The sequence below is a fragment of the Tyto alba genome, unplaced genomic scaffold, assembly GCF_018691265.1.
Source record: "Tyto alba isolate M040663 unplaced genomic scaffold, T.alba_DEE_v4.0 Super-Scaffold_19, whole genome shotgun sequence".
Lineage (NCBI taxonomy): Eukaryota > Metazoa > Chordata > Aves > Strigiformes > Tytonidae > Tyto > Tyto alba.
In genome coordinates, this window is record NW_024881281.1 from 7,156,421 (window position 1) to 7,180,405 (window position 23,985).

At 44.9% G+C, this 23,985-nt stretch overlaps 2 protein-coding genes across 2 annotated transcripts; one reads left to right on the forward strand and one right to left on the reverse strand.

Moving 5' to 3' along the window:
* Nucleotides 1–1,291: 1,291 nt before the first annotated feature.
* On the forward strand, nt 1,292–17,130 carry LOC104366892 (myeloperoxidase). The gene is made up of 13 exons (XM_033003947.2): nt 1,292–1,310; nt 1,893–1,989; nt 2,863–3,038; nt 3,675–3,798; nt 5,650–5,779; nt 7,636–7,836; nt 7,932–8,247; nt 9,411–9,571; nt 9,939–10,191; nt 12,385–12,555; nt 13,392–13,629; nt 14,140–14,357; nt 15,714–17,130. Exons 1-13 carry the CDS (start codon nt 1,292–1,294, stop codon nt 15,752–15,754), a joined length of 2,145 nt encoding a protein of 714 aa, XP_032859838.2. The 3' UTR covers nt 15,755–17,130.
* A 300-nt stretch (nt 17,131–17,430) lies between these two features.
* On the reverse strand, nt 17,431–23,634 carry LOC104366893 (1-acyl-sn-glycerol-3-phosphate acyltransferase alpha). The gene is made up of 6 exons (XM_009973894.3): nt 23,284–23,634; nt 21,808–21,941; nt 21,173–21,348; nt 20,802–20,897; nt 20,229–20,301; nt 17,431–17,923 (listed from the first exon to the last, which is right to left on the reverse strand). The coding sequence occupies exons 1-6, from the start codon at nt 23,466–23,468 to the stop codon at nt 17,778–17,780; spliced, it is 810 nt and encodes a 269-aa protein (XP_009972196.1). The 5' UTR covers nt 23,469–23,634; the 3' UTR covers nt 17,431–17,777.
* Nucleotides 23,635–23,985: the final 351 nt, after the last annotated feature.

Genomic DNA, 23,985 nt, shown 5'->3' on the forward strand with positions numbered 1-23,985 from the left:
GTCAGGAAGTCAACATTTACTCAGAAGGAATGGAGACATGTTCACCTTTCTGCTTAATCCAGGAAAGCAAACTAGCAGATATTTCCTCTTGGCTCAGTCTGGTCCCAGTTTCTCCCTGTTGGCCACACCCAGGTCAGCCCAGTCTAATTTCTGCCCTGGTGCAGGTGCTATAAAGACTGGCTTGTTTCTTAGTCCCACCAGCTCTTCAGAAATGGCAGGTAAGATCAGTGCTTTTTAATTTTATATTTGTATTTGACTGATTTGCTATTTCTGGTGTGGATGTCGGTGCATTCCATGGGTGAGGCCAAGGAGGTGAGACAGAGTAGAACACTAGGAGCTGGTAGTCCTTCATACTTACTTCTCCCCCCATATGTGAAATACATTTATTTTGCGAAGTGAGAAAAGGCAGCTTTTCTGCCTCAAGTAGCAATACCCTGCAACATAAGATTGAAAGGAATAATCAGCCTTCAATTCCTGTGAAGATGGTTGAAGAATTTCCACAGACTGTGAATGCAAGATAACCTGCCCCACCACGAGAAGTTCATTAGTTTTTCCAAATTTTGCCCATCTTTTCTGTTCTAGTTAGTTAAAATGTTGACTAAATTACTTAAAATATATCTAATTGTAACCTTCTGCCTAAAGATCTCCTTTTGGGGAAGGCACTGTGCCATTTTATATAACACTGATGAGAACAGATGATACACTTTTATAATGTTAATTTGAAAAAGCAATAGAGACAAATTTCAGGGAGCATCAAGAAGACTAATAGAGGTGGTTGAAGGCTGGAGGACCAGTGCTAGATGTAGCAGCTTGTTTTGCTCAGTAACAACACAGAGGGGCCAGAGGAGGATTTGTGGGATCTAACCTCATTTACACCAGCCACCTGAGAAGGACCCTCCTGAAGGCAGGACACCAGGACATTGCTCTCTTCCAACACATTTTCCCAATAGTCTCCATCACTGAAGCCTGGACTGTACTTGGCTGCCTCCTCCTTGGCAGTTACTCAGCCCAGTTTACTGAATGTCCTACACCACAGGGATGTCCCTGTGTCTGGCCAACACCTACAGCTACAGCCCTCGCCAGCCAGAATCCCAGTTACAGACCTGATCAGAGGCATGCTGTATTTTATACCTGGATCCTGAAAGAAATATTAAAACCAAACCTGTCAGTCTCTTCTGATGCTTCAGTGAAGCCTTGCTCATTCAGAAGATTTATGTTGCATTTCTCTCTAGGCATAAACCCAAGAATTACTCTCTTAGGATCCATCATTACTCTCTGCTTAGTTGGGGCAATGGACTCCTCATCAAACAGTAAGTTTCTGCTTCTTTGGCTGCTAATGTGCTTGAAAAGATGTGAGTCATCAGTTTGAGTTCCTAGTTAGATACAGCTCCAATATAAATTTGAAATACCCTATAGATTGAGCCACTAACAATAAAGTCAATACCTAACAAACTTGTCTAAGGAAACTGCCTATTTAACCAATTGGTGTTCCAAGCACATTATCATAATTTTATGACAGGGAAACTGAGTCAGAGATCATATATTTTGTTTCTACTATGCATTTCCCTTCTTGCAGGGAAGAATAGTTTCAAAAAGAAGGGTGAAAAATAACTCACTAAAAGCCTCCCAAAGCCATCAGAGCCAGTTCTGTGAAATGGATAAGCTACTGCTTTACAATCACTTCTTGTCCTGTGACTTTCAGGACTTCAGTAATGGAATGAAGCAGATGGGCAAGAAAAGCAGATAAAGGTGTCCAGGTAGCCTAAACACACAGTAGGAACTGCGTGTAAAGTGAATCAGTGCACCTCAGCACCCAGTGATGCGGTGGGATGTGTAGCTCCTGGTGTACATTACAAAGTATCCTCAATTTCTGCTTTTTCTTCTTTTTTTAGAAGAGGACTTAGAGGTGCTATCAGACTCATCTCTTCTGAGCATCATTAGTGAAGCCAGGCAGCTGGTAGACACATCATATTTACATGCCCGAGAAAGGTGAGTCCTTTTTGCATGAGGGTCCCAAACATTATAAGGAAATAAGAGAAAATATATGTGCGTTTCTTCTGTTTTTCAATGTGTATTTATCATGGAGACACCTTTGTTCAAGGGCTCTCCCTGTCATAGTTGGAGACATGCTTTTGCCAAGTTTGGCAGTATTCTAGTGTCCTGTCTCATTTCAAGGGCCACCCTTTGTCACCCACAGCTGTTGCCTCCTCACCTACACTGCCAAGTGCACCTCTTGGTAGTCCATAGTGGTATGGGCACACTGGACACATCTTGAGTCCTGTCCCAGCTGCTGAAGTTCTGCCTCTTTCCGGAAGGACCACAGTTGTGCAGATGAGCACCCTGTCACAAATAAGTCTCAGTGGAAAGTCAAACCCCACGTATCCCTCTGTGTATTTTCCCAAAAGGCTAATTCAAAGCAGCAGGATGCTTTGGAGAAAACTGTCTTTCGCCCCGCCCTATGGAAAGTTTTTCATTATGCAAGAAAGAGCTATGGGACTGGGAAGAGATGCAACAGGACCAAGTTTGTTTCTCTCTTCACAGAATATATCGTGACATACTAAATGTAAAATTTTATACAGCCACTGAATAACTTAGTTTTCCACTCATCTAGCTTTTCATATGATATAACAAAATATATTGTGACAAAGACATAATGCAAACTTGAAGAGGGGAATTACAATGTTTTGTTTGCCAAAATCTGTCTGAGATGTTGTACAAAGCTGGTGAGCAGTCAGCTTGTGCTAGGTGAGCAGAGCCTGTCTGGGACCCAGCACTGTTGTCATGTGTAAGTAAGCCCAGCCTAGCATGACAGAGGAGGTCTGATTACAGAGAAGGTGCTTCATAGGACTCTTTTATGTTCAGTTTAAAGAGAAAACTGGAGGAAAAGGTTGCCAACCCAATGGATTTCCTGAAGCACTTAAAGGATCCAGTAGGGAGAACCAGATCTGCAGTCCGTGCTGCTGATTACTTGGAAACTACTTTGAAACTCCTCAAAATAAAGCTGCTTCTCTCTGGGAAATGGCGATTCAATGTAACAGGTAATGTGGTTTAGACCAAAATGTCTTACAAACTGCTAAGAGCAGAAAATCTACCACAGCAGGAGTGTCACAGAGCAGATCTGCCATGATTCAAATAAACTGGTGATAAAATCCTTCCCCACAACAGTCCCAGGTGAATAGACTTTAATCATGCTCAGAGGCAGACCAGACTAGCTGTTTTGTTTATCATCTTTGGGAGTGCTTATCTCATATCTTTGTTGATAAAAGGAGACTAAAAGTAGGTGTTGATAAATCTGGGACAAAAAGCACTGAATGGCAGGAGAATCTGACTGCTGAGAACAGAAGCCCATCTACCACTTCTGGTCCTCACACCCACCTGCCCAGGTTGTACCACTCTACATGCTCATAATTTTGTTCCCAGTCTAGGGTAAAATGTTGCTGGTGATGATGCTCCCCATATTCCCCTGGAAAGTTGTTCTATGCCAACCCGGTTTCCTTAGCCCAGAGGTGAGAGCTGATTCACAAAAGGGTTTAGGCACCAAATTAGAAATTCAGATCCAGATGTTATATATCCACAAATCTGACTCAGCTGACTCAAACGTTAACCTAGAATACCGAGAAGCTAAAATTAAAATGAGTAAGAGCAGATGTTATTTTGCATGGTTTCTCTTGCAGACCTACTAGACAGAAAACAGAAGGAGGTGATTTCCAAAGAAACTGGCTGTGACTATCAGATTCGTTCAATTAAATGCCCAAAGCATGACATTTACCGGACCATTACTGGGGAGTGCAACAACAGGTAGGATTTGTGTGTGGACAAGGAGAGTCTCAAGTCTGTACTCTGACCCAGGATATGTGTCTTAAGGTCATTTGTGGAAATACATTTCAACAGGACAAGAAGAGTGAAATGCTCATTTTAGTGGTGATTATAACAGAGGTTTCATTTCTACCTATGCCTGTTGCCCTCTGTGTGCTACTTTGGATGAAGGAATGGACTTGGTGGGATGAGGGAGAGGTTAAAAGTTGAGAAAAGCAGATTTTGGGGCTGTGACAGCCAGCATCTCACTCAGCTTGAGGGTCTAGGAAATCACCCCCCCACTCTTTTGTAGTATGGATAATAGTAATTTCCCCAGGCTGGTTCATATGAAAATACTCAGCTATCAACACATCTGTGTGGCTACTGCTGTGATGTGTAAGGATGGGAAATAAATAAGACTTTAATTCTTATCTCTTCTGGTATTGCGTATCCTTAATCTGAAAAAATGAGTTTGGCTTTTTGCACATAGCTTCCTTCCTGGTTCAAACCTGGGATCATACATTTATTTCCTTGTTAGCTTTTTTTCCTGACCAGAAGATGGAAAAATTTCTAGCCTAATACTTGGAAGTCAATGCTTGCTGTACTGTTCTGCAGGATTTGCTGACTGGTGTGCTAACTGCAACCCCCAAGTCTGAGTAGGACTTTTATCTGATGTGCATCTGGTGTGAAACAAATGTACCAGATGTGAAGATGTAGCACAGCTCTGCATCACATGTGCAGGGAGCTCACGCTCATGGTGCTAGTGTTACAGTCAGCCTGTAGCTTCACCCACAGACCCCAGATCCTCCAGCTCCCCAGGGACAGCGCTGTCCATGATGACTTTTAGGCTTAGGGTAGGGTTGTCCTCAGACTTGTTAGTCTAGTGGGCTGCTAGTGAGATAATGAGGCACTAGGAAGAGAGGGAACTCTGTGATATGTTAACATTTTTCCAAAGGTCTTGCTCAGCTTGAGACACACATCATGAGGTAGTGCTTGAATATTTTTCAAGAATATGCCTGCAAGGACAGTAATAACAATCAAAACAAGAGCCATGGTGGTACTCGATTCTTAATATTTGATGGAATTGCTTCAGCTATGGTGTGGCAATTGTACTAGGGCATGCTCTTATTTCACAGCACACTGCTGTAAATTCTGGGTATACCACTCCTTTTTCAGTATAGGCAGGTATTACCCAGATTTTGTGAATTTAAGAGCTTAAACACAGAAAGTTGATGTGCACCGGCTGATATTCAATAACTGGTTTCACCCAAATAACCTGTGTTTCTGTGGTAGTAGGGCCACGGATCATTGGCTAAATCAGCATTATCGGTCTTCTGAGCAAGTGTTGCTGAGTTTACCAATTCAAATTCTTCTGAGCAGTATGAGACAGTATAACAAGTGGCCACAGCTGCAGATTGCAGTTTGAGAGGTTCTGTGTTGGATATAGGGGAAAAAACTTCCTGAAGGGAAGCTTCACAGAGGTGGAGAATCTTCATCCTTGGAAGCTTCCAGCCCTCAGCTGGATGAAGGCATGGCCACCCTGATCAGTGGTGATGGCCCTACTGTGAGACAGATTTTGTGTGGAGCAGCAGTGCAGACAGAGGTGCTACAGAGATTTAAATGCCAAATAAAATTAATATAATGATATGAAGAGTCTTTTATTAATGTCAAAGCTGTTCATTTTTCTCTGCAGTAATAATCTTGGTATTATTTACTTCTCAGTGTTTTCTGTCTATCACCTCTGCTACTAAAGTAATCAGATGTGGATTAAAGGGCTGCAAAATGTTAGTTTCTACAAGCCTGTTAATTTCTGAAATAATACCTATGTTTGCTTTTCTTCCTGTGATGTTCCAGAAAGCAATCTCATCTGGGGGCTTCGAACCATGCGTTTGCTCGCTGGCTCCCAGCAGAGTATGAAGATGGCGTGTCTGTTCCCAGAGGAGCAAGTGAAGGAAAGCTGTACAATGGATTTCCACTCCCACTGGTGAGAATTGTTATTCTTGTCCAGATAACAGGAGTGGACACTGACCTCACTGCATCCATCAGAAATGAAACAGTGGCAACATCTAGAGTGTAAATTGTTTGATTCTGTCCTCTGATCTCAGGGGCTAATTTGAGGCTTGTTTTCTGAGCTATGGCTTGGGATGATACTTTTTGTTGGAGACAGACATGAGCAAAAAGGTTGTGCAGTTTTGTGTGGCAATTTGCATGGAAGGGCATGCAGGGAGCGCACCACTTTGAAGGAGGGACATACCACTGGCCAAATGGAGATGCTTGAAGTTCACATAACCCAGTAACGGGGCACCGTGCTGTGACCATCTCTGCAGGCCAAGGTCACTCATCCTACCTGACCCTCAGGGCAGGATGGTGAGTACTGGTCTGAGAGCAAAGACTGCAGTTCTGTCTGGGGGGTCTGTACCATCTCCCCAGTGGTGGCTGATGCCTCCACCCAGATAGAGCTGCTGAAAGGGGAGGCTGTACTGCAGACCTCAGACTTCTGGAAGTGCCTACAGCTTTCTCCTGGGGCAGGGACAGGAGCAGACATGCCTGCAAAGGTGGGATCGAGTGCACCCTCAGCAAGTTTGCCAATGACACTGAGCTGTGTGATGCAGGGACACACTGGAGGGCAGGGATGCCATCCAGAGGGACCTGGACAGGCTGGAGAGGTGGGCCCATGCAAAGCTCATGAAGTTCAACAAGGCCAAGGGCAAGGTCCTGCACATGGGTTGGGGCAATCCCCAGCACAAATCCAGGCTGGGCAAGGAGTGGCTGGAGAGCAGCCCTGCAGAGAAGGACTTGGGGGTATTAGTGAATGGAAAACTGACTGTGAGCCAGCAACGTGCGCTCGCAGCCCAGAAACCACCCGTGCCCTGGGATGCATCAAAAGAAGTGTGGCCAGTAGGTCGAGGGAGGAGATTCTCCCCCTCTGCTCTGCTTTTGTGAGATCCCCCTGCAGTCCTGGGTACATCTCTGGGGCCCCCAACATCAGAAGGACAAGGACCTGCTCGAGTGCGTTCAGAGGAGGCCACGGAGATGCTGGGGGGGCTGGAGCAGCTCCCCTGGGAGGCCGGGCTGAGAGAGTTGGAGGTGTTCAGCCTGGAGAAGGGAAGGCTCCGGGGGGACCTTCGAGCGGCCTCCCAGGGCTTAAAGGGGGGACAGGAAAGGTGGGGAGGGACTCTTTATTAGGGGGTGTGGGGATAGGACAAGGGGTAATGATTTTAATCTGTAAGAGGGTAGATTTAGATTAGATAAAAAGCAGAAATTCTTTGCTGTGAGGGTGGTGAGACACTGGCACAGGTTGCCCAGGAAGGGTTCAAGGCCAGGTTGGACGGGGCTTTGAGCAAACCTGATCTGGGGGAAGGTATACCTGCCCATGGCAGGAGGGGTTGGAACTATGTGATCTTTAAGGTCTCTTCTAATCCTAACCATTCTATGATTTTATGAATACCTCACTAAAAAAGCATGGACAACATAACATTTTCAGAAATGTGAGGCAGACAGCAGCACAGATACATCAGGATGTTTATACAAACCATAAGGCTTGGGTGTTCCTCAGCCATGTTCTTGACTTTCTGGATGTGTACATGTACATTAGTTTCAACCGTAGGTGGCCTTCCATGAAGCTGGGATTGGTTGAATGATTGTGGAGTCAAGAGAGTGCTACTTATCACATCTGTTTTGATAGAGCTGGGGAGTGACATTGGTCTGTTTAATGCCATAATTAACTCTTACGAGCTTATCTAAGATCATCTTATGCATGATCTCATAGTGGGTGTTATACTGAGAGGTGAAGTCACTGTGGTATGTAGTCACACTCGCTTTCATTTTGATTTTCTGTAGGTTCGAAAAGTGTCAAATGAAATTGCTCACACGGCCAATGAGAACATCACTCAAGATCAAGAGCTCTCTCTTGTCGTCATGCACTGGGGCCAGTGGGTCAACCATGACATAGACTTAGCCCCTTCCAGTGGTGCAGGAGTGAACCCGGAACTTCACTGTGAGACTGACTGTGCCTTCAAGTCCCCTTGCTTCCCGATTAAGGTATGCTGACTTTCATTCCATCCCATGCAATCTTAAAGTAGTAAAAGTAAAACCACATGACTTTCTGAGGCATTGCTTATGTTTGCTTGTTTTAGTTTCCCCCCGATGACCCACGGATGCTGAGGTCAAACTCTTGCATGCCGTTCATCCAGTCAGCGTCAGTGTGCAATCCCAGGACATTTACTCGTGAGCAGATCAATGCCATCACCTCATTCATTGATGCCAGCATGGTGTATGGCAGTGAAGACTCTGTGGCAAAGAGTATTAGAAATCAGACAAATCAGCTGGGTTTGATGGCTGTGAACCAGAATTTTACTGATGCAGGGCTGGAATTACTGCCTTTTGAGAACAAAACTAAAAGTATTTGTATTCTCACCAACAAGAGCATGAATATTCCCTGTTTTAAAGCAGGTAAGGTGCATCTGTGAAGTAGTTTTCAGTGAGTCATAAGGTCAAAAAGGATCACGGTCAGGTGTCTGATGTCTCTTTATGTTTGTATGAGTTGCTGCGAGACATGATTGTGTAAGGTGAAAGACAGGGGACCATCCCCCAAATTAAAAAATAATAATAACTGAACAATAATTGTTTAATTAAACAGGAAAATGATTGTTTTAATTTCCCCAAAAGAGTTACATCAAATCATGATCCCTTTAAAAAGTCTTTTCAAAGGTAGGATAAATTTTCACTAGAATAACCACCAGTGTTTAAAACTTCTCAGTGACTTTTCCCCTCTTACTGAATTCACCATTCAGTTTTCAACTCAATCAATACTAGCAACTAAAGGCTCTTAACAGTTTAGTTAACTCTCCCTGGAACTGCATTCTAAATTTTTAGCATTTCAAATATCCTGACCTACATCGAAAGACAAATCAAGAAGATTGTCTGAAACTTAAACAAACTAATGACTCAAAACACAGAATTTATTAAAATGAGAAACGATCCATCATAGGCACAACATTAAAAGAAGTTTTTAAATGTGAAGCTTGTAAAGTCAGTCATAAGAATAGAGAGTGTTCCCATTGCACATTATTTTCTCATTCCCTGCACACGAGGAGAGGTCCTTGCTGAGTGAGGAGATATTTAGTGCTTCTTCCATCAGCTGTCAGAGGGACTTCGCTTCATGCCCTCCAGTTTTCTCTCAGCACCTCTGCTGAAGGCACATTCACAGATCTCTCAGACATGTTTACAACTTGGGTGAACTGAGACAAATTTGGAAACCAAACATTCACATCACTGATATAAAAGAAGATTGTATCCTTGAGGTATGAAAGGCAGGCAGACATGAGCTTTTTCACAAAATGAGACATTTACATGCTTCATGACCGTATGCATTGTAGTTTAAATTACCCAAAGCCGCTTCTCTGATGGTTTTGGCTAAGTGGTTTGGGCAGAGAATGTTTTGTCTGTGCTGGAAAAGAAATGCCTGGCATGAATGATGACTGCTAGAAAGCTTAACCATGAGCATTACTACCAGTAACACTGACTATCAGTTGTTACTCATCTGTCCTAACACAAAAACCTGCTGCTGAAATAAAAAGCAATTTACAAGGTTCCTAAAATATTTTCATTTGTAGGTGACAAACGAGTAACTGAAAACCTGGGACTTTCTGCACTTCACACTGTCTTTCTACGAGAACACAACCGCCTGGCTACAGAGCTGAGGAAATTAAATCCTCATTGGGATGGAGAAAAGCTTTACCAAGAGAGTCGAAAGATTGTAGTTGCTATAAACCAGGTACTGCTCACTGTTGATCTTCTGCATGCTTAGGAATGGTTTTTCCTCCAGGAAAAGGAGGAAAACCATGCTTTGTAGACCTTGTGGACTTATTTGTGGGAGTCGACAACTGTGAATAAGAATGGTTCATATGAGACAGCATGGGTATCCAGAGCTTTTTTATTTTAACAATTTGTCAAAGATTTATTATATTAAATAATTTTGATATATTATGCTAAATTCATGCTATTGCTACAGCTCTTATTTTCTGAAGATCTTAATGAACACTGCTACTGGATGGACAGTCCATGTTCATGCTCTGCAATTGACTTTGATGGCATTTCTGCTACAGCTGCTGACAACTTGCTCTGCTTTTGTGCTTTTTCAGATAATAACTTACAGAGATTACCTCCCACTTCTGCTTGCAGAGGAGACCAGCAAGTGGATCCCTTCATACAGTGGCTACAAAGAGAATGTGGATCCTACAGTCTCAAATGTTTTTTCCCTGGCTTTCCGAGTTGGCCATGTGTCAGTACAGCCTTTTGTATCCCGTTTGGATGACAGTTTTCAGCCTTTGGGTTCATTCTCCCATGTCCCTCTTCATTTAACATTTTGTGCTCCGTGGAGAATTATAATGGAAGGTAAGAACATGGGGCAGCCAACAATCCTGGTCTGGTTGTGAAGCAGACACTCAGGTGGAGGTCAGCTGGCAAGACACACGAGCCTAGACTCCAGAAACTGTCTTAGCTCCATTTATTTAACTGGCCTCACACAAATTACAGTGTCATTCAGCTTGGAAGGTGCTCATGACACGTCTACCTAAGGAGTTGCAGACAAATCAGTGTGAGGCAGCAGAACAGTCCTGCAGAATTGTTACCAAACATAGCCTAACACTAGTTCTGCATTGTATCCAGGCAAAGGAGCCCTGCCAAAAATTACCTGCTGTTGCACTCCGATCATTGAACATTATCAAGCACCAGCTCCCGCAGAAGCAGCTACATTGGAGCAGGATTTTGCATCAGAACATATAGTTCTGTAGCTTCTTTTGCAGTTTTTCAGTGATGTCTTCCTCAGTTCATTGCACAATAATTGCATTCGTATTCTGAACATGCCAGTAAGTAAACAGAATATGTAACAGGTTAAACCTCTTTTTCAGGTTACCATACACCTCTCAGCTTAGCAAGACCCGACAGTGTGAGCATTGCTCATTCACCCGAATAGTACAACTGCTCATGCTGTTCCAAGAGGCATGAGACTTACAGTGCCAAATGTCAGTCAATCAAAATTTAGGTCAACCTAAGCTATTATATCACCCTTTAATTAATAGGCAATGCTAGAGGATGATGCATCTAGTTTAACTGAGCTAAGACAGCATGATTGATTCCTGATTGTGGCCATCTCTCTTCACGACTCTAAAGGGAGTTGTGGAATCCTGCTCTTATACAGCTGATATCTGCAGACATTAATCTTTCCAAGGAAGACAAATGTCTCTTCCAAAATGAGTTATCTGAATAATGTCATGAAGTTCAGCAAGGCCAAGGGCAAGGTCCTGCACAGGGGTCAGGGCAATTCCAAGCACAAATCCAGGCTGGGCAAGGAGTGGCTGGAGGGCAGCTCCGTGGAGAGGGACTTGGGGGTGTTAGTGGATGGAAACCTGACTGTGAGCCAGCAAAGTGTGCTCGCAGCCCAGAAACCACCCGTGTCCTGGGATGCATCAAGAGGAGTGTGGCCAGTAGGTCGAGGGAGGGGATTCTCCACCTCTACTTCGCTCTCATAAGACCCCCCCTTGCAGTGATGTGTTCATCTCTGGGGCCCCCAACATCAGAAGGACATGGACCTGCTTGAGTGGGTCTAGAGGAGGCCACGAAGATGATCGGGGGGCTGGAGCAGCTCCCCTGGGAGGCCAGGCTGAGAGAGTTGGGGGTGTTCAGCCTGGAGAAGAGAAGGCTCCGGGGAGACCTTAGAGTGGCCTCCCAGGGCTTAAAGGGGGGACAGGAAAGGTGGGGAGGGACTCTTTATTAGGGGGTGTGGGGATAGGACAAGGGGTAATGATTTTAATCTGTAAGAGGGTAGATTTAGATTAGATATAAGGAAGAAATTCTTCCCTGTGTGGGGGTGAGGTGCTGGCCCATGGTGCCCAGAGAAGCTGTGGCTGCCCCCTCCCTGGAAGGGTTCAAGGCCAGGTTGGATGGGGCTTTGAGCAAACCTGGTCTGGGGGAAGATGTCCCTGCCCATGGCAGGGGGGTTGGAACTAGATGATCTTTAAAGTCCCTCCCAAACCATTCTATGATTCGACAAACATTCCAAAATACATGCATCCAATTTTCCTGTGTTTTACTAATAGTATCTTCTTAATGGCTATGGAAAAGACATAGAAAAGCAGATATTAATTTATTCTATCATTGCATTTAATGTTTTAATAAGTATTTGTCAATTAATAGTTAATTATAAACAAAATCAATTGAAAAACCTAAACCTTGGACAGAACCCCATGTGTCAGTACATGCTGGGGACTGACAGGCTAAGGAGCTGTTCTGCAGAAAGGGACTTGGAGGTCCCGGTGGACAACAGGTAGATTTACGGCTGCAGAAGGAAAAGCTGAGTGATGGAGAGGGGTGGGGAGTCTAGTTACTAAAGAGTGGCCTCATCTACTGACATATGCAGTTATGTACATATGCATTAGCATATTTTGACAGGGAAATACGGAGCTATGTAAAGTCCAGAGTCCAGAGTAGAAAAGACATCATATGCAGCACTGCTTCAGCTGTACAAAAGCAACCATCGAAGCTACAACTTGGTACAAAAAGTCTTTTCTTGATTTATAATGAATGCAGGTGGTATTGACCCATTGATACGGGGCATTTTAGCTAATCATGCAAAACTGATGAAACAGAATCAACTGCTCATTGAGGAGCTCCAGAATCACCTTTTTGAACAGACAGAGGTAATGGGTCTGGATCTAGCAGCCCTGAACATGCAACGGGGAAGAGACCATGGCCTTCCAGGTAAGAAGACACAAGTCCACACATCCTGTGAACAATACTCTTTTTCTTCTGCTGTTTATAGTAGTTTCTCTAATGTACTAATATTTTTCCACACCAATGGGAAGAAATAATATTGATTTAAGGGCGAAGGATGGATAGACAGTCAAGCTCAGGGGAAAAAAAGGTCTCTGTATTATAAAGATCTTTTTCTGAGGGATTTAAGGCAAGGACAAAAGGCTTGGAAAGCAAAGGTGATAGTTGGAATAATGTAATAAAGAAGGGAAGAAACAGTGGTGTATTGCAAAGACAGAGGATGTGGGGTGCAGACACAAACTATCAAGTTAATCTTTCATGTGGGCTAAACAGACCATCTATGCTTTGTTCTTTGTCCATCAATGCTTCTTTTGTGTCTTCAGACAACTCAGAGCTCTGAGCAGAAGTGGCTTGCATCCACAGGTATGATTGCCCTAAGGCACTGGAGAAGAATAGGTGCTCCTGGGTTAAGCACAACCAAATGTTGCTCTTTTCTAGGACTTTTATCCTAGAAATTTTGACTCCCAAAACTGCAAGGACTGGTGCATTCACCCTCAGCACTCGGTAGTTTTAACCAACAGGATGCAATGAATCTGTAGTCATGTGCAAAGACAACCCAAATTATTTAGTGTGTGCATACAAAAAGGACCTTTGAAAACATGGCATTTGTTGCGACTGTCTAGACAGTAATGTCTTCCAGATCCTTTAATGCCATGAGAAGAAGCAGACATTTCTTATGGGCCAAGGGGTCTGTTTAGTTCCTGAACCTAAGCAGTGGGTGGGGAGACATGGGTCCTGATCAGCTGCTGTTCCTGCTTTTGCAGGTTACAATGCCTGGAGGCGTTTCTGTGGGCTCTCCCAGCCTCAAAATGTAGATGAATTATCTGAGGTTCTAGGCAATTCCAAACTGGCCAAGAAGTTCATGGAGCTGTATGGGACACCGGACAATATTGACCTCTGGATTGGAGCAGTTGCAGAGCCCTTTGTTCCCCAGGGCAGAGTTGGACCTCTCCTGGCCTGCATCATTGGCACCCAGTTCAGGAACCTGCGTGATGGCGACAGGTAAGTAGCTCTCGGAGCAAACCATCCCCATGAGATTTTTTTATGGGAAAAAATGCTGATATTCCATGCAACGCTAATCCATCTCATCTTCAACACATCAGTGAGTGCTCCCAGCAAGGCTCACATCTTGATTGTAGCTCAATTTCCAAAAGACTCTTTTTTGTAGCCCATTCCTACAGACCCATGTGGTTGAGGAGCACCAGCTTCAGGCCATGGAGTAGTCTCTGCCTGAGCTGACATTTGGTCTCAGGGTACAAAAGGGGAGGATCAGTCACTGTATCCCAGCAGCCTGGTGATGCTCATGGAAGAGGCAAGCTCTCTGCAATGGCAGATGGATGGGAGAATCCAGACCTGGCCACCCTGGAGACACCTCTTTCTAAAGGGTGCTGCCTGATGAATCAAGGTGGCTCTGAGCAGAGACTCACTTTGGTCAGATTCCCGTTTCAGAAAATAACCAGCACCAAACGCCTTTAGTGAGACTATAAGTCGCTTCTGAAAATATCATTGCAGATTCTGGTGGGAGAAACTGGGAGTTTTTACTCCGCAGCAGTTGCATGCACTGAGAAAAATCTCTCTGTCGAGGGTGATCTGTGACAACACTCGTATCAAAAAGATACCCAGGGATGTGTTCAAGGTCAACAGTTATCCTGAGAACTTTGTTGACTGCCATGAGATTGACACACTTGACCTCTCACCCTGGAAAGATGAGCCTGAGAGTGGCACAAAAGGTAAGCAGTTGTCTAAGGTTCGTCAACAATAATAAATGTCCTACAAGGTCAGACTCTTCCATGCCTAAAGAAATAAAAGAATTAAGGTCATCACAGTGATTCCAACCCCCAAAATACCTTGACCATCTATTCAGCCCCACTCAGACACCACTGGAGGTAGATGTGCTGTTAGCCTAGTCTCCTTGCAATCCATCACCTTCATTATCCCTTACTAGCCTGCCTCTTCCTCTTCAACTAGACAAGAAATCCCTGAAAATCCAGGGCATCTGCTCTGGCCCTTGTGAATATGTCCTTCTCTAAATACCTTTTTCCAGGACAACTGGAGTCTTACTTCACAGGAAGGGTGTCCCTGAAGAAATCAATTAGAATTAGCCAACCTGTTCCAAATTCTTACTCTGATGCTCCAAGCCCCTGCTCTCCCAAAGCTTTAAAGCATTTAAAGGTATATCTGGAGTTGTTTTGACACTGTATAGTTTGACACACCAGTAGTTTAACACACAGAGTCAGAGATTATGATGTGCCATATCCTGAAAGACAGTGTCTTCATATAAGAGATGTGGACACTACCTGTGGCCTACTGACAAGCTTTTGATATGGGGTCTTCCACTTGAAAATGATGTAGGGAGAGCAGAGACTTGCAGAAGACAGGTATGACCTGAGCAGAATGGACTGGATTGGATTTTTTCCTTCTGGCAACCCACTTGTAGATGATCACAATACCTAGGAATCACCTACTCTGTCATTGTGCAAGGCACAGGCCACAAAACATCTCCATGTAGCTCCTGTATGAGCTCTATTAACAGTATTTGAAAGAGACACTGTTGTTTAAGACAGACATTTGAACTTGATGTAAAGGCTAAATTATGGTGACTTTACCCCATTCTTTAGGAATTGAGTCTAGCTGATGATTGCCTTCTTTCTAAACAATAGAAGCTTCCTGATTTCTTTTATTAACTTAGTCTTGCGGTCACTAAAATTTGCTGAGCTACTCTCTGTGGCTCTTTTACCACCAGGCTGGGAGGAAGCTGAACTGTGTTTGCATAACCCAGAGACAGTGAAATCCCAGGGTGTTAAACAGTAACTGCTAAAAGTTTAACCTTTTCTAATGCCAAGAAATTGCCCCAGAAGCACTTGGCCAAAGGGCTGTCTGATATTGGGTCATCGGAGATGACTTTTGACAAGGCTGGAAGCACCATGGTATCTCGGAGGTACAAGGATGCAGGGGTGACCTGGTACTCAGTTACCCATTCACCAGTGAGTATTTTAAGCTATGGAGCCAAATGAAAATGTGGGGGAAAATATCGTGTACCAGAAAGACTTTCTGCCTCTCAGTGGCTTTCTCTGCTTCACTGACAGTTTCTAATCCTGCTCATCAGACCAGCGTTGGAAACTCTTGATGGTGGCACTGAACTGCTCTTGGGAAACTGCTGCCTGTACATCATGCTCAGCCAACTGCTGTTGTCTGAACCTCGACACATGATTTCCCTGAGGAGCTCAAGACTATGTCTACTGTTTTATTTGCTGTACTGTGCTTTTTGTATCATTTATTTGTAAAATCTTCCGGTAATGTAAGTCTTCACATGGAAAGGTAATGACATTTTATTGTCTGTTGCACTAGAAAAGTGTTCAGAGGTGTACAAGATTTGGCTAGGTGTTGGATGCTTTATGACTCTAAAGGCACAATCAAGGGAGATTTTTTACTTCTCATCGTGAATGGGTGTCACATCTGGAGGTTGGTGTGCTTGCATTTCAAAATCAAATTCCTTATCCTTTGTTTCTACTCAGAAATTAACAAGTTCATGTAATCGTCATCAAAACTTTCCTTAAATCCTTCTTGGTTTGCACCAGAGCATAAATTGTTTAGGCTGTTTCTAATTAGCAGTGAGATTTCAGTCTCTGAAGACACTGGAGAATGGCCGCTGCATCTTGAAGACTAGAGACATCTTTTATTTAAATGCTATAGTGAACTTGTATTTGTTTGGGTGTGCTGAGCAGTAATAAAATACATTGTATGTACTCATCTACATTTGGCACCAATTCTGGTATGTCAAACGTGTCCAAAACATTATCTGACTAGGGGTCATAGCAAATGTAACAGCATAAAAAAGCAAACCACAAGGTTGTTGGTATGTAAACCACAAGCATTAGAACTAAAAATTAATAATCTGGCTGGGATGATCACTCCCAAGACCCTATTAAGTCAATAAATACATGTAAAAATCATATTAAGTTTCTATCTCTCCTTGGCAAAACTGGGAGGGAAGGAGGGGTCTGGAAGCAGGAAGGTGGCAGTCTAAGGTAGAGTCATGAGTGAAGCTTGGGGGTGGAGTAGGTGCCTCTGATGAGGACTAAAGATGGTTGGTAAAATCCCACAGCTACAGCATCAGCACTTTGCCATTGCGGGGTGTGCTGGCAAGTCGTGCCCGTACCAGTCCAGTGCCCCATGCTCCCTACCCATGGCCCGGGGGGCCGCAGGTGAGCGATGGTGCTTGGGGACCATGCTGATCCATGAGCCCCCAGCGTGGGGAGCAGGGAAAGGCTGTGGTGACCCTGGGTAGAGGAAGGCAAGATATTGTCCTCTGACACATAGAAGATAGGGCAAAACCAGGCAGGATTCAGAAAACAGGAGCTGCAGCTCCTAGAGTGTATTTGAGTTGAAAAATATATAGGCTGTGTTAAAAATCATGAGGTTATCAGGGCATGGGAAGGATGTTAAGCAACACACTTCTGCTGTTCGCCTCTGGTTTTGGAGTCCCCAGGCTTGTTCCCCTCCGATATTCAAGATCTGCCCAACCACTGAAAGCAAAATCTTGCTTTGCCTAAAAGGAAGGCTAAGAAAAACCAAACCCCAACCCCTGTAGACACATATAAGGTCTTTAATTCCCCTCTCCCAGTGCTGCCCTGGCTTTCCCCTCTTGTGGCAGAGGCACCTCCCAAGTCCTTCCCATGGAAAGAGGTTGGAGTCAGTGCCTTCTGAGTATGCTTCCAGGGGAATGTGGCAGCCCTCAAATCCCAAGACAGCCACTTCTGCAAGCAGGATGGTCACAGGCTTGGGATAAATGCCTCCACTTTGTTGGTTTTGAATAGGAAAAGGTGATTATAAGCATGTAGTGATGATAACAGGAAGGGTCCAGCTCTGCCTGGGGTCCAGCTGGAGAGAAGTTCTCATGGTTACAATTACAAGGAAATGTCCAGCTACCTACTGTGTGTCTGTCCACACAGGTGGCACAGTTCTGCAGAAGGAATATGGCAACCAGCTCACCAGCTCCACTTACAAGATTTTCTTCTGTGGATGTTTTGTCTGTCACTGGTATGTCAGGGTTGCCATCCACAGTTGTCTTTGCTGCTAGACCTCCCTGTTGTTGCCATGTCCTCCTCCTCAGCTGCTACACACGCAGCTGGAGCTGGAAGATAGGATCACTACTGGGAAGGCCCATTCGTCATGCCTGATATCTCATGATAGGTGATGAGCATGGAGTCACGGACCTGCTCAGTGAGCTTGGGAACATCGTCTGGGCCCAGATTGAGGGTCTCCACTTCTGGCAGGATCTGGATGATGCTTTTTCCTGGAAGAATGAGATAGGAGGGTCAGAGAGGGGGAAGAAAATATGTGAGTGGTGTAGAAGAGTGGGAGAAAATATAAAAAGGGGTTGGTGCAAACTAATGCACAAGACAGAAATTAGGGGTAATGCCCTCTTTCACATGCCAACAGTGGTGTAGCAACTCAGTCATGTCCCAGAGGCACAGAGCAAAAACCCAAACCAAGATTTTCCCATTCACAGAGACTGCAAAAATAATAAATACAGAAACAGGTGAGACTCTTCTCAAATATATCCAACACAATGATTCATGTAAAATATGTTTTTACAGTGGAAAGACCTCAGGGTCTGTCTAGATCACGGCAAAGAGAATGAGATGTCTATAATACATCACATCCAAACTGGCCATGCTCTATGTATATCAAAATCAACAGAGTCCCTCCTCCCAGTAACATGCTTTTGGATGAGAGAAATTGTACCCAGGACTCCGGCCAAGGCGTGTGTCATACTTCTCTTGGGAAGTGTCTAATCAATGGTCTGGTGCATATAGGGGAGCCGTCATCATGCTCTTCTGGTCTTGCACCCAATGGCCCTTGTTCTGGCCAATGGAGACAAAATGCTGCCTGCACAGACACTCACCTGAGTATCTGGGCTGTGTCTGTGTTATTTTCTAACTCTCTTGCATGCCTTTACACATGTGCTAGGAAGTGTTGCTAGCAGAGACGTGCAAGGAAGGCAAAACAAGCATAGAGAAGAGTTTCTCAAAACAGAAACATAGAGAAGAGCTTCACAAAACAAGAGGGCATGCTCTCTGCTTGCACATTTTACGTCCAAAGATAGGCCTGGTATCTCAGCAGTCTACTGTGCTTCACTTGGTCCTACAGAAAAAAATGAGTGATGATGGGGCTGTGCTGAAAATACAGGTCTGTTCAGGAATAACAGACTTCCAAGCAAGCACCAGACTTGCTCCATGCATGACAGTGTGCACACACTGGACACAGAGTTGGACTTTCCCGAAGCTCATCAGCATGCCCAGAGCCACTTGTGGACATGGCGAGCTGTCCTGACCTGAGGCTCAGTCTGCTCAATGTGCAGAAATCTTGGCCACGTGTAGCACATCTTCAGACTCAGCCCTGGCAAAACTTGCAGGTGGGAAAAGCGGGAAGGTATAGGGAAAGCTAACTGTGGTTCTTTCTCCAGCAGGGAAGGTCCTAGCTGTTTAACAGCAATTTTGAAAAGGGCTTAGAGGTCAGCTAACCACAAACTCCCAGGCTGAAGTTACTATAAAGGCAAATGTACATGCAACTTCAAATAGTCTTTCCTAAAAAACTCAGGGAGGTTGTGGAATCTCCTTCCTTGGAGTCACTCCAAACTTGGCTGGACAAGGCACAGAGCAAACTCAACTATCTTTAGAGATGGCCTTGCTTAAAGCAAAAGGTTCAGCTGCCTCAGAGATTCCTCCCCACTGTGTTATTCTCTGATTTCCCAGAGCAGTGTTGTATCTTCATTGCCCAACGGAGCAGGGATGTGATGGGGAGGAAGCTTCCAGTAACAAAAGGCTTTTGTGTGTTTCCCAGAGGATAGACTGGGAAAGATTAGTGGAAACATACAATGCAACATTTAACATTTGCACCGACTCTCTCTTCCAGGTGTCTGCCTTGGAGCAGGCTACACCCAGGCACTGACAACTGGAGGAATGAGAACTTCAGATGCAAATCTTCTCCTTAGGAAACAGAGGGGCTGGCCTGGGGGAAGGTGGTAAGTGGCAGAAGCCCATTTTGGAGTGGGTGTCAGCAAAGGAGATGAAGAAACAGGATGAGTTACTTTTCTCTGTTGGAATTTGAAACATTTTTTTCTGCATTTTCCTTCTGAAGCCCAAAACTTGAATCATTTTTTCCCCATAAAATTTTATCAGTGTCCAGCAGAAATTTTTGTCACAATAAATGAATGAACCATGGTCACTGGGAGAAGACACACTCTCAAGGTGACTTTTGCTGAGAGCTCAGTGTTTGTTTTTGTTTTCCAACTCTCCATGCACCTGCAGCTCCAAGGACAGCATGGCAGGGCCAGGGGCTTGACCAGGCCCAGGACTCTGCTGCTTCTTCAGGTTCCCTCAAATGAGTATTGGACAAGCTGTGAGAAATCCAAGGGGAGAGGCAAAGTAATGCCTGAAATCTCCCATTCCCTCCCCTCATGAGAAGGCAGAAATTGCTGTTGTCTGACTGCTGTCTCCACATTGCACGTGGTCCTCTGTCCACCTACCTCCTGGCTCCCTCCAAGGACTGAGCTCACATTAACACCCAGTCCGTTCTTTGCCCCAAGTCATCCTCACCTGGTGTAAATCTCTTCTCCTTCTGGTTGTAGAAGTCACGGTAGGAAGAGATCACTACAGGAATAATGGGCACCTGGAGGGAAGGCAGTCTACAGTGAATCTACAAATTTCTCCATTCTTCCCCTAGAATGGAACTGGTGTTCTTAGGTGAATCCTGCACCCAGTCTGCATCACAGTAGACACTCATAGGTATTTTGATATTTAGATCATTTAACTGTATCACCCAATCTTCTCACGGTTGGTTTTTGCATTTTCATCTCTGTATGTAGGACAGCAATGCATGGATTGCCAAATTACTATGTACAGAGGTCTGTTCAGCAGAAACTACCCTCCCCGGGCAGGTCCAGGGCTCTTGTCAAGGCCCCTCCACTTTTTTACCAAGCTGAGTCATGAAGGTTTTCCACTTGTCCCAGAAACAGTCCCCTCCTGTGCCACCTGCAAGCTCCTCATGGGCTCCTGGATGTGTGCTCAATCCAAAAGGAAGCCAGGGACCAGGACTCACATAGACCCAGTTGCTGGTGGACTGTGGTAGACAAACCACACCCCAAGGGGCAAGAGGAAGGTGGGTCTCACCTGGGCTTTCACAGCCAGCTGGAAGGCCCCACGTTTGAAGGGTAACATAGATCCACCATGATTGCGAGTTCCTTCAGGGAAGATCAAGACGCAAAACTGCAGGAGAGAGAAGACACTGAGATAAAGGGACCTCTGATTACTATTCTAAGCCACTGCACAGGCATACTCCCCTGGGACTGATCTGCCTGCTCCTGACCATGCAGAGGCAACTTCTTCCTTCACTTAACTACTTTATGGACACACAACACATTCAACCCACCAAAGATGCTCTTTGTTCTGTTCAGTGCCCAGCCCAGAGACAAAGATCCTTTTCCAACCACATCAAGGTTCTTGTTTTACAGTGGTTCCTCACCAGACTTCTCCCCACTCACATTTTCTTTGTGCAGAGAGTGTGCCACCTCTGTCAAAGTAGTGATAGACTCTTCCCTCTTCTTGCGGTCAATGAAAATGAGTCCTGCAAGCCAGCATGCTAGACCGAAAGTGCCCATGTATAGGATTTCCCTCTTTGCAATAGGCACACAGCGATTTGGTAACATCTCCATCATCACTGGAAGGGGAGAACAAGGACAGAATGAATTGTCATCTATATTGAGGTTTCCTACAGATTCTGGGCTACAGCCCTCTGCTCTGGGAGATGCCATGCCTGCCACACCCATCCAGCTTCATAGGATCAGCAACATGCTGGGAAAGGGATTCTGGGGGTCTCCAGACCAACTGCTCACTTAGAGGAGGACTATAGCCAACACTGGATGAGAGCAGCTATGACAGGACTGTGTTCAACTGATACTCTCATCCCCATTCTCTTGGAAAGGATGAAGCTGACTCATCTTGAAAATACCTCTAATAGCCCGGGGAACAACACTGGCTCTAATACCTTTGAGATCAGCCCTGGCTCGGGGCTATGTAGCAGCCATACCAGACCCTTTATCTGTGGTACTTGGGATTTTTTACTACCCTCCCCTACAGACAACTGGGGCCAGGAGCAGGAGGCAGGATCACCACATACCGATAATGTCAAGGGAGGTCTGGTGATTCAACACGAGGACACAAGGTTTCTTAGTCCTGAGGTTCTCCTTTCCCTTCACCACTATCTTGATACCAAAAATGTATTTGAGTGGCAGGAGTGACATGCGCAAAAACCTGGAAAAGGGGAGTAGGCATTAGCCAAAGAGACACTGAAATTGGGTAAAGGGACCAAACACTATTCTTCCAAACCAGCCCATCTCACAGACTGCTCCCGCAGAGTAGCCTGTTTCTCTGCAGACCCAGATTTGACCCATGACTTGAAGAAGAGCAGATAGTATGTCTCTTCAGTTCATCATTTCATTAGAGAAGACAAATACACCTAGCAGATTCTTTTCAAGCGAGATTAGACCAATGGCCTACAGCTACAACAATTCCATGGATCAGGCAAATATTAGGCAATGGCCAAATTAATAGTACCTGTTTGTACTCTACTTCCCTGCCCGCCTTGCTAAGTCATGAATACAGGCTGCAATAAACATGCACCTAACTCTGTTATTGCTCAGACTGTGGAAAGAGAGATGATTTTGTGTCTAGGTGACATTAGACTGCAATTCTGGTAGCCAAATTTTAACAGATGCTGTAAAATAAAGAAAAGAATAAAACTCAGGCACAAAAGTCAAGACCTGAAGAAAATTTATTAAAGAAAAAGCCTGATGGTCAGTTAGGAGATACGAACTCCCACTGCAGCATCCAAAAATGAAGTAGTAAATCCTTTCACTGCAGCACTTCAGGAGGCTACAAGCACTATGTTGCTGTGTAGCAGTCAGCTTCTATCCACCGCTCAACCCACACTCCGAGTTACTAATGCCCACTACTGCTAATCACGTCTACACCCAGCTGCACAGTCTCCAAGTGAGTCCGGCAGCTCGTTGCAGAGGCAGTAACAGATGGAGAGAGGAGATGGGCAGCAAATAGACAGGCTCAGAGACTGCCAGACCTGGGGGCACTGGGCTGTAATTGCAGTGATGGGGACACCAGTGACAATCCTGGTGCCAGCAGTGCACCCTGATAATGTCGGCTTGTGTCTGTTCACGTGGGCACTGGTTCAGAATAAAGTTGAGAAGGAGAAGGGCACCTGCAGAGGCTTTCTCAACACAACTTAGAAAGGGAATGATTAGCCACATGGAATAAGGAAATACAGCTCTGAAGACCAGATAGGAGACATTTACTAAAACCAGCAAGTTACTTCACCTGTGCATTACATCGAGTTTGCTGTCATTACCTAGTTTGTCAAATTTAGGTGACCTTTAACATCCTTTCTTTCCACATTTCATTAGCAACTAAAACACAATACTGAAAGCCACATGTCTTCTCTGAATTACAGGGCCTGTCAAGTCTCCACATCAATATACAAATAATTCCTCCCCACTGCAGTGCAGTTCCCAGGACCCTCCAAAACAGAGCGCGAATTGACTCTATCAATGCCCAGAGCAGAAAGAAGCCACAGACAACTTACTTCATGTTTTCCAAGTTACGTCCACGAGGAATACTGGCCATAATAACCAGAATGCTTAGGGTGAGGAGCCACAACTTATAGAAGGTCATCTTGCAGAAATACCTGAATGCAGGTTTCACCTGGTAAAAGACTAGAAATATGATGAACAGAAAAGTAAAAGGGTAGTGAAGGAGGAAAAGCTCCATCCTTCCAGTGCAGAGTCAGCCAGAAGAACAAATGAGTCCTGAGCACCTGATGTTGTGGAAGAGAGTTCAGATTCTCTTGATCAGCTACACGTGGGTGGGACAAAGCTGGAATAAGATTTGGGAGCAGTGCTTCAGAAAGGCTGTGTTTGCTGCTTGGAGCTGAACTAACCGTGGAAAGCCTGTTTGGCAAGGGCACTCCAGCAGCGCTGTGTGTAGGAGCTGGCTGGCAAGCAGGAGCAAACACGCAATAGCAAGGCAGGGTGTGTGTGGCTCTGGGCCAGTAGAGCAATGACTGCTTGGAGAGACAGCCCCCCTTCAGGGCGCTCTGTGTGTAGGAACCCTGACAACTTTTAAGAAAATCTTTAATGTGAGGGAGTGGGATCTGTTGGACAGTACAGATGCCAGGCTGTCTCACTCTGCAAGCATTGAACTTCACCAACAAGTGAGCTGTCTGCAACATGTCCAGAAAATCAGAAATTAGTATTATTGAGAAGAAATAGAGAAAACCAGTGATCCT